Source organism: Centruroides sculpturatus, unplaced genomic scaffold (assembly GCF_000671375.1).
Source record: "Centruroides sculpturatus isolate CEXI.00-Female unplaced genomic scaffold, Cexi_2.0 scaffold633, whole genome shotgun sequence".
NCBI lineage: Eukaryota > Metazoa > Arthropoda > Arachnida > Scorpiones > Buthidae > Centruroides > Centruroides sculpturatus.
Window position 1 is genome coordinate 287,458 of NW_019384853.1, and position 11,771 is coordinate 299,228.

At 25.7% G+C, this 11,771-nt stretch overlaps 1 protein-coding gene across 1 annotated transcript in view; it reads right to left on the reverse strand.

Annotated features, from left to right (window-relative positions):
* LOC111630507 (solute carrier family 2, facilitated glucose transporter member 1-like) overlaps nucleotides 1–11,771 on the reverse strand; it is a 66,027-nt gene that overhangs the window by 26,725 nt on the left and 27,531 nt on the right. The window contains exon 3 of the mRNA XM_023374619.1: nucleotides 7,232–7,389. Within this exon, the coding sequence (XP_023230387.1) occupies nucleotides 7,232–7,389 (158 nt within the window). The remainder of the gene's footprint in view (nucleotides 1–7,231; nucleotides 7,390–11,771) is intronic.

Genomic DNA, 11,771 nt, shown 5'->3' on the forward strand with positions numbered 1-11,771 from the left:
ATATATAATAAATATCAAATGAATGAGCAAAATAAAATATTTAAATTATTTCCATTTCATTTATGAACAACATTCATAAATATATATAGCCTATATAAAGAATGATTTTTTTAAAATAATTCACTTATCACCAATTCAAATTATTAAAAAAAATTGTTTAAAATTACACATTTAAATAATTTAATAATTTTAATGATTTAATTTTCTGATGATAAACAGTATCTACGGCAATGAAAAATATCTAAATCAAAAGATGATCCACTTGTTAAATTTTATATCATTAAGTACAGACTATTACATTAAAACAAATTTAAAATTTTTAATCATCTTACAACAAAATTCAAAATTATCTTGTATTTCCTACATAATTATTTATTATATCAATTTTATAAATAGCTATTTTACTGATGCAAAAACTTAAAATTTAAATACTGACCAAACTATAAAATTAGGAACAAAAAATACAATCGAATCTAAAAATGTAAAATTAACTTGAATTATAAATTTACTTTAATATACAAGAATTTAACAAAACAGTAACAGAGTTAAGATAATCATTCAATTATGTCATTTCAACTCACTTTTATAAAGTTAAAAATCAAAACATCTAAATATAGTTTTTATTTTTGATCATATTAAATATGATAAAAATACAGCAATATATAAAGTGGATGGATATACTGTATGTATGTATATATTACAAGTATAAAAAAATTATATAACATTTCTGCAAACTTGCTGTTTGAATTTGTAAAATTAAATGTAATTTCTAAGTCTTAAATCTGCTAATATAGCAATAGTGTTGGCAAAAATTTGTTTCTTGATTTGAAAGTTATAGACCCAAACACAGATCTGAGCACGAATGTATGTTATTTGATTTTTTAATAGGGATTGCTCTTGACAAAGAGAACACTAGTTACATTGGTATATGATATTACTTTGAATAAATAATATTGTCACCTCAACAAGTTTTATTTTTTGCATTGTCAATAGAAAAACTTAACATGTCATATAGTAGTGAATACTTAATTTTGATTTATCAAAATAAAAATCATATATATAATACATAAATACATAAAGAAAATAAAAGTGCACTTTTAGGATTCCAAAACAAATTTTTTTTTTTATTAGAAAATGCTTTCATTCTTACATCAGAACAGCTTCAGCTAACTTTTGAATACCAATATAGTCCATTATTCCACTATGTCAAATTCGACTTAGTTTCAATAAGTATAATGGAATTATAACATGATATTTTAAATCAGAATATAAAAAATGAGTTGTATTATTGTATATTAATGAATACATTCTGCATACTGTTTAATTTTTCCAAATAAAAGATTTACTTCAGGTTAAAATCATATGAAAATTTTTTATTTTTATATTAGAATATGCTCAAAATTTGTATTATTCAATTTATTTAGTCTCTCATTAAATATTCCTATTACTTCTTATTATATAAAAGCTTAATCTTTTATATATAATAAAAAATTTTAATCATCAGTTATCAAAGTGTTCTGTTTCAATTATTAACCTGAAGATGCTTTATCAAGTAAGCTGAAAAAAATTAATTAAAAAGTATTGGTGGAAATTTTAATTAAAAAGTATTGGTGGGAAGTTTTTCCAGTTTTGTTTTTTATATTTTATGCTCTACTAAATAATTGAAAAAGTATATGTAATATAATTGAAGCAAACTATTTTTGATAGTTTCATTATCTTTTAAAGTCATTTACTAATTAAAGTAAGTATAATTCTTTTTCATAATAATTTAAATGTTTTCAATTCAAGATTTTCAGAAACTTATCAATCAATAAATTTCTATCAAATAATTTATCAACCAAGCAACTGCCATATTTTAATTGAAATGTATAATGATGTCACATGTCAAATAATGCTTTACGGTGATTAGCCTAACATTTACAGCTGTAAAAATTCAAATTTTTTAAATTTTCTGCAACATGGTTGCATGTACATTAATAGGCATCACTGGATGAAAGTAAGATCATTTACATGAAGTGGAGTGGAGCATTTTACGCATTAGCAATGATTTTACATGACAGATGTTGACAGATTTATACTTCTTTCCAAGCTGCTAAAATGTTTGTTATGCACTTAATATTAAAGGACTTCCAATAATCTGTCACAAACAATAAATCAGATACTTGCACTGCCTCTCCAATATTTCTGAAGGTCATGAATAAGTAATATGCCTTAAAGATGGCAATGACATTTTGATCCAGTAGCTAAAAAAAGGATAGTGTTGGATGGCAAATAAATTCACCTTAACATCCAAGTTATCAGTATACAAATCTTCAAGATTTGTTGGATGCCCAGGAATTATCAAAAGACTAAAACAACTTTATTAGGCAACAATTAGGAAATGTGTACAAATAACTAATACACGTATCAACTGAATAAAAGTTAATGATGAAAAATACCAAGTGGTCAAGTGATTGCACTATATAGTGTTTGAACAAAGGAGGCAAGTTATTTGTTACATAAAATGTTGCTACCCTGGACAAAAACAAAGAGCACCAATAAGTACCTCTTCTTTTACTTACCACACAACTCAACTTCTAGCATAAAATGTATTCAAAGACAAAATGCTTTTGGCTTACCTTTGATGCTGGAAGTGATAAGCAAAATAAGTGGTTCTTATAAATAAGTTTGAGCTTCTGTATTGTTTACAATTAGAGCAGAGTAGGAAGCTGTTTCATTATAAAAAAATCTTTAAAAAGATTCCTCAAAGACAATACATACAAATGTGTCTTTATTCCAATCCAGTCATTTCAAATGCACTTTTGAGGAATTAACTAAAAGTTAATTCCTCAAAAGGATAATGATTAATTCATCCTGGCCATATTTTTATATCAAAAAGCTGTTTCATTCATGTTAGAAACCAAGTCAGGGATGCAAACACCATAAATTATTTTCTAGAATTCAGCTGTATATTTCTTTGCTGCAGTAATATCAGTACTAGTTGCTTCACTAGAAATTTCTGAATTTGTGTTCAACTTTTGAAGTGAATAAAGCAATCACTACTTGCCACAAATGACCACTCTACCTCTTCATTCATTTCATTGAACAAGGATCTTCTCTTGTCCATGATTATTTGTTTGAGTTACAGAAACGATCTTTTGATTCATATCAATTCACAACACTAATAATTCTTCCATATTTCCTATTATTTTATTCCTTGTATTTGTTTTTCATTTGCATTAACAATTCCTGATATAAATGCTTTTTTATCTTATCTGAATTGGTTAATGTTGAAGTTGTAGAAGAAAGTGCTGACCACGAACATTAATGCTTTACTCAAAATGACCTATTTGATTCTTCAAATCACTTCCATTTTTTTCCTCAAAAATAAGTAATTTTCTGCCTTTTTTTGGTTGAAGTAGAATTAATTCTATGTTTAGATTGTATTTAAACAATAAATAAAAAATGCCAATACATATTAGCAAAACTCTCTTTTCTAGCAATTTTTCACATTATTTTTCACAAGGGATTAAAATGTAATGAACTGTTTTATAAATATAAAACAAAATCATAGTTGCTAGACCATTAAAAATAGTTCTTAGTTTTTTTTCCTCCCACCAAAACATTTGTCAAATTTGTTAAAAATTGCAATATGGTGCAGCAGACATTGTGTTTATAATTTTGTCTTTGGTCATTTGTCATCTTTTTGATTTTTTGTTAATGCTTTTGAAATGTTTGTTAATGTAAATCTTTGTAAAAAAAGAAAATGTAAAATGAAGCCACACTGTTTTTAAATTTAAAAAGATAATATACACTACAACTGTTATATCTTACACAGTTCTGTACATAAAAATCAAATGCAATTTTAAAAGTATAATATTCAAAAACCCATAATGTGTTCCAAGCATATGATGATGATGATTAAGAATCATCAAAAACACTACGGTTAAATACATTTTAGTCTGAAAATTTTAAAGTTGTTTTATTGTTTGTTATTTAGCATTTATAACATCTTAAAACAGTTTTTGTTAAATAGTACTATATCTGTGATAACAATTTATGACTGGATACTAATGACAAATATATCAATGCTTTTCTGCTTCAGATTTTATATAAATTTATATTTTAACATACATAAATACTGGGTGTTCAGGACAAAAACTACCAATAAGAAAGTTTTATAAATAATTTCATAATACTTTTAATTATGGAATTACTTACAAAACTATTTGCAACTTGTGGTAAAATACAAAGAAACGCAACAAATTTTTTTTGGATATCAATAAATTTCCAAGCAATATGGGCACGTCTCTTGTAGAACAACAGATTCCAGGGGTATCCAATTCCTTGTTTTCAAGCATCTGCAAAATTAAGTAATCTCTCAAAGATTATCACGGATGAGTATACCATGGTCTTTGTTATCTCTAGTTCCCTACTGACATGACAGACAAACTTCACTGAAACACTTCACAAATTGTGTCAACTTCTGTGCAGGTTTCCTTACAGGTGAGACCATTTCAAATAGTGTTTTATACTACATTGCCATTATTTGACTTTGTTTGTTCTTGATATTTTTATTGGAATTCCCTTTGCAAGTAATTTGGAACTTAAAGTGTTGGTTAGTAAGCCAATAACAATACTTCACTTTCTGCTGCACAATGAATGTCATTCTGACTGTTGGCTGTGCAAAATGACAGCAGTGCCATCTTCTGAATTGAACCACAAAAACTTGAAAATGTTCTCTTTGCTTCACTGTGAACAAATGTTCTGCCATTGAATTATGCATAGATTTACAAACTTCTCATATTGGTAGTTTTTGCCCCATCCCATAAACAATTATTTTGATTATGCTGAGCTCTTAAAAATCTTGGAATGATTGCATCTCTGAAGTATTGGTAAAAAGTTTTAAAAAAAAATCAAATTTTAATTTCTATAAACTTTCTAGTGTTTAATTTAAAAGTAGCAGAAGGTTTCATTTTAATATAAAATATTAACTTTATAATTTTTCCTTTTGCATAATTGATATAAATTAATGATTTTAAATGCAAGTTTAACTTCATTATATATTAAAATTTAAAAAAATATTGACTGCATTACTTATGTAATACTAATATCATATTTATAATTTCAGAATTGTAAAAGAAAAAACAACGAACTTCAAAAAACTCTCTAATTATGAAGAATCTTTCAAATTATTATAATTTATATTTCTACTTAAAAAAAATAAAAATCTAAACATATACAGTCAATAATAGCTCTGTAATTTTATTAAATAAAATACTTTCCATAATGATAAAGCTAATACTTTACAATAATAAAAGAAAGCATTTTCAAATTTAATCTATCACATCTTTAAAAATGTTTAAAATAGCAATCATTATAATAGTGTTTTTATCTATGTACCATATTATAAATGAGCATAGAAACTAGGAACTTCATTATAAACTTTATAAAAATCTAAAAATTAAAAATTTACACTGTATATTTAAAGATTAAAATACTGTTTCATTAATAACTAAAAGTTAATATTTAATCAAAACTGCAATTCATAATAAAAAGATACTATCTTAGACTATAAAATAAATTCATGATAGAACAATTTGAGTTAGACGTAAATTTATAACTTAAAAACTCATTTTCACAAGTAATTCTCATTTAATTACACAATAAAAACAAATAATTGTTTAATAATTTAAATTACTGTATTTCACTGTCATTATTTTATATTATTATTATTAATCATTTTTAAGATTAAATAATTTTTATGGGTAAAAATAAAATTTTTTAAAATATTTTTTATATTTAAAAACAATGTCAAATTATAAAAATATTTATATTTGATTAAAAAAATTACACAAATATTAAATTTATAATGATATAAAAATTTAATATACAATTATTTATAAAAAATAATTAGCTATACACGTATACTTCACAAATATTAATGTTTAAATTATTTTTCATAAAATTTGATTAATTAAATTCAATATTTTAATTTATTATAATTTAATTAACTATAACTAAATTTTATACATTTAAAATTAATTCCAAATTGCTGTTGTATGATTTTAAGAAATGTTTATCTAATTAAAACTTCTAATGCTAGCTACACTTTTTTTTTTTAATTATATAAATCAAAGAGGTAAAATGTTTTGAAACATTACCATAAAAAGCTCAAAAATATCTAAAATCATGTATGTTTATTTACATTATAAAGCAATTTCATTCAAATTGTTAATCTTGACAGATCTAAATTTAACTTAATTCAAATGGAGATTTTAATATGCCAAAGTCTTTATAATTTAAGTATATCTTATTAAAATATTACAAATCTAAACTTTCTCCATAAATGAAATGGTTAATTGAACATTAACAAATAATTAGAAAACAATGTATATATACATATTATCATCTTATTGTAAATTAATAATTATTAATGTAATAATTATATAATGTTATTATAATGTAATGTAAGAATAAAGATAAAATTTTTTCCAACAAATAGCAAATTCAAAACTTCATTCTGTAATATTTCTACTCAAAAATCAATATTGAGGTAAAATAATTTTTGTATAAAAATAAATATTCAAATTTTTCAATAACTACAGACAGACAACTATAATCTTTGGTGATTGAGTAATTAGCTAGCCAACTATTTTGGGGACCCAGGATGAAATCCAAGCAACTTGCTAAAAATTTTTCATGGGCGATCTGTCCTAAATGTGTTTTACTGTCCCTAAAAGCCTGGCTACTCCTACTGTGGACCTGGATGAGTCCATGAATGATAGGTACTTAAAGTATCTCTTAGTGCCCACAGGGAAGAAAGGAAAAGGGAACTAATCTTTATAAAATCACACAAAATAAAAGTTAAAATTTACAAAAATGTTAAAATATAAGTGAATTTATTAAAATATTTGCATTTTCATTATAAAAAAAAAATAAGCCCAGAAATGAATCTGAAAATGTTACATATATTTTTAAAATTTTGTTTTGAATAGAAATTATCATCATCATCTGTACTGTATTTCCGTTATCATTGTTATTTGTATTTACTAATAATTATTGAAAAGTTTTAAACTTTAATATTTTAATTTTTATACAAACATTATCTCTTTAAACAAGTATTTAACCAAACTAATAATACTAAACAACTATTTATTAATTTAATGCTAATTAATAAATAGTTTTTATAAGCATTTGGTTAAACATGTTTAAAAAATTAAAGGAATTTTATATAAATTGTTTTTTTTACCTTCCAATTTTATCAGCAAGAAAACTAGCACACAATGATCCTAATGCAGCACTTGCTAAGTAAACTGATACTATAAATGACCACAATAAATCTAATTCATTCCTGGACACAAAATGTCCTCGCTGCGAAAGAGATCGATTGCAAAACTGTTCTAGGACCTGTTAAAAAATAATTAAAACAAGAATTACTTTTTAATAATTTAACAACAACTAAAACAATTTTCATTTTAAATGTTTTTTCACCATTTATTTATAGATTTATTATTTAATATATAAATGAAGTTAAGGAATAAATATTTAAAAAAATTATTTTTACTTAGAAAAAATAGTACAGTAATACCTCGACTTACGCGAACCCGGTGTTACGCGCTTTTCAAATTTCGTCGATTCGTCTTTTGTTTGAGCGCCAAGCAACTCTCGATTACTCAATCCTTCCACACTATTGTTCAGCTTACATGTTCAGACGTGTCGCACGGAATCGACACATAGCCACAATTCATTTTGTGTTATTTATTTCAGTGTTTGTTATATCTACAGAGACGCGAGAGACTATGTGGTGATTTCTTCTAACTGTGAACGAATCAAAAGACGAGATAAGATTAACGAGAACATTTATTAGCTTACATACATCTGACTTGGGTTTTACACAAATTGCGAAATTATTAATTAATTAATTACAAATGCTTTATTGTAATAAGAAAAATCTTNAACTGTGAACGAATCAAAAGACGAGATAAGATTAACGAGAACATTTATTAGCTTACATACATCTGACTTGGGTTTTACACAAATTGCGAAATTATTAATTAATTAATTACAAATGCTTTATTGTAATAAGAAAAATCTTGTTACAGGGGGTTAACATTAAAGAATTACAAAAAGATAATTAATACTTATTTAAACATTTTTAAATATTTGGTTACATAACATTTGATAAACATAACATATTAGTCATTCAATTTACAACATCATATTTCAAAATTTTTAAAATATGAACAAAAAAGTTATGAATATTATACATTTTACATAACGGAATTTTTTCTAGATTAGTTCTGAAATTTTCTTCTTGACTTAAATCAAAAATTTCTTTTAATTTAAATTTACATTGCGCTTCTTCAATCTTTGGACACTCAATAAGAATATGGTAAATATTAAAAGATTCAGACTTGCACCAGTAGCATTTCTTGGAAAAATCAATATATACATTGCCAATCAGTAACGAATTGTAATTAAGACGTATCTGAATCAGCGTGCGCTTAATATTTAAATTAGTATTTGTTGTAATAATATTCGAACTTGATGGAAAATGTAACATATTTTGATACCAATAGTGATATGTCGAATTTAAAATGGAATCTTGATCCTTGATAACAGATTGAGATAAAGCAGAATTCATCATTAAGGAGTATGCGTGTTTACAGTTGTCTTCGGTTGAATTGAGTAATAAAGTAGAAATTCCATAAGATTGTATTATTTTAACGAATTTTTGATACCACGAAACATTTTTAGTTGATAGGCTTCCATTTTGGTTGCTTATTAATTGAAATAGAAATTTAATATTATCGTCATCAGTATTTAATATGCGAAGATAAAATTTGAATAAACGTTTCAAAAAAAATGGAAAAAGTTGGAATCTATTAGTCTCTGATCTAATTGCATAACCTGGAACCGTGCGTTCAATATGAAGTACTTTACGCAGAAAAATGATATGGAATTTTTCCAAATATTTATAATAGTCTAATGCCCAAACAGGACTGGCATAAAAAAATACTGGAGCAATAAATGAATGAAACATTTTCAAATGAATTTTTAGGTTGGAAATCCTTAGCTTAGATGATAAATAAATAACATTATTTATAAGTTGATTAATTTTACTAGTAAGATAATTTAAATGGTATTGAAATTGGCCGTTCCAGTTAAAGTATATTCCCAAATATTTTATTTGATTTACTACTTCAATCGGTTTATTATTTAGATAAAACTTTTTTTCTTGATTAGATATTTTCACATTATTTCTAAATATAAGAATTTTTGATTTGTCAATATTTATAGATAAAAAAATAGATTTTAAATAATCATTAAGTGCATTAATTTTACGTTGTAGAATAATCCGAGTTGGGGCTAACAAAACAAGATCGTCTGCATATAAAATATAATGATAAGTACGGCCATTTATAAGAATTCCTTCATTTTCATTTGTATATAAATCATCAATCTCTCTTATGTAAAAATTAAATAAATGAGGCGATAAAGGTTCTCCTTGGAGTATTCCACGATGTATTTTTAAATTCGGAAATATGTGATTATTATGAACTATATTAACTGTATATGATAAAAATAAATTTTCAATTGAATTGCAGAATTTAGATCCAGCTCCTTTCTTTTTTAATTTATATATCAAAGTAGGAACATGCACGGAGTCGAAAGCTTTAGATATATCGATGAATGCCGAGAATATTTTTCTACGTTTTTTGTGAAGGTATATTTGAATAATTAAAGTCAATAGGAATATTGACAACTCAGTACCTTTTGATTTGGAGAATGCATATTGGAATTTCGAATTTAAATCCTGCTCAGAGATCCAGTTTTGAAAACGAGTAGTGAGTATTGCGGTAAAACACTTCCTAATTACAGATAATAAAGCAATAGGGCGGTAATTGTTAGGTTCTGATCGGTTTCCCTTTTTATAAATCATAAGAATTTTCGCTAATTTCCAAGATTTTGGGTAAATGGAATCATTATAAAAATGGTTGTAGAGATCAAGAAGAACTTGCCTACCCGCTGGCGGAAGAAGTTTAATAAATTTAGTGGTAATTAAATCCATTCCAGGAGCTTTATTCGTTTTTAAATTCCGAATTGATAAATCCAGTTCTTCAGAAGATATTGGGATATCTAAAATTTCGTTATAGGAAATTTTTATATCAGGCATAGGAGAAACTGTAATTTCTGTAAATCTGTTAAAAAAGCTAGCCCATTTAGGAAAATCTATTTGAATTGACTGATCATAGTTCGAACATCGTAATTTCTTAATCGTGGTCCATAAAAGTTCATTAGTTTTATTTTCTAAGATTTTTTGTTGAATTTTTTTGTAATAATTTGATTTCTTTGTTTTTAATAAATTGAAATACGAATTTTTGGCTTGACGATATTGTCTGAATGCCGTTGATGTAGATAATTTTCTAAACTGGTGTAATGCTTTAGTTTTTTTCATTCTTAAATTCATACAATCCAAATCATACCATGGGCTTTTTGGTCCTAGTAATTTTGAATTTCTATTCTTTCGTGTTTTAACATATTCTTTTATTATATTTACAAACTTAGTATATTTTTCGATCTCTTCAGTTAATCTCTCATCCAATAAGCAGCTCATTCTATCACTGATTTGTTCTTGGAATCGTTGATATTGGTAGACAGTTATCTGATACTTCGGTATAACATAATCAGTATGATACGAATCTTTCAATCCAAAGTAAGAACTTACAGGAAAATGGTCCGATAAATCACTATTTAGTACTTGAATTTCCGAACATAAATCTACTAGAAATTCTGAACATATAAACAAATCAATTGTAGAGCTTCCCGAAGTGGCTACGCAAGTAAATTCAGAAGGATAGTCCTTTTCAATTCTACCATTAAGAATATATAGTTGGGCTTGAGCCGTTAATTTTAGAAGATCATGACCCATTTTGTTCTGCTTAACATCTTTGGATTTACGAATGTTTTGAATTTTTACGTTCGGACCTTTATATAGCAAATCCATGGACTGTGCAATACGAGCATTTAAATCTCCAGTTATAATAACATAAGGAAAAGTATTTCTCAAAGTTTCGTATATACGAAATACTTCAAATAGTATTTGCTGTTGCTCGGGAGGAACATATACCAGAATTATAACCAAAATTTTATTTTTCAAGTTGTTTATTTCTAGCTTATTAATCAATAAATGAACAATAATATAATTATTTCTTTTTTGGGTATATATAATTTCTCCCATTTTTTTTTTAATTATTAAACCTAGGCCACCGAAAGGACGACCCGGTCCTGTTGGTTTTTGAGCTAGTTGCGTAATTATGTGATATTTTTCATTGTATTTAATCAGTAATTCAGGAAATGAAGTCATCCAAGTTTCTGTTATAGCTAATATGTCAGAATTCTTTATCAAGTTCGCAAATTCACTGGTGAAAATTTTCCGCTTAAGACCTTGAGAGTTCCAATTAATTATTACAAAATGGGAGATTTTTTGATTGGACGTAATATCGTGTAAACTTTCATTATTATTATATACAGCAGGCAAAGGACTTAATAGTTGAGTCTTCACAGAACGTAAGTCTTGCATAGGAGTATTTAAATTGATCATATGTCATTGTGAAGTATTCTCGGAAGTAGAAAACGGGGTAAAAGAATCCAAGTATACCAGCCCCTCCAACACATAGCTATACGTCAAAGAATAATTGCCCAACAGTATAGTGTCACCTCGGAGTTTTGGATATTTACCTGCTTTCCTTAACTCGCTTAAAAAAGGAATTAATTGTTTACGTCTT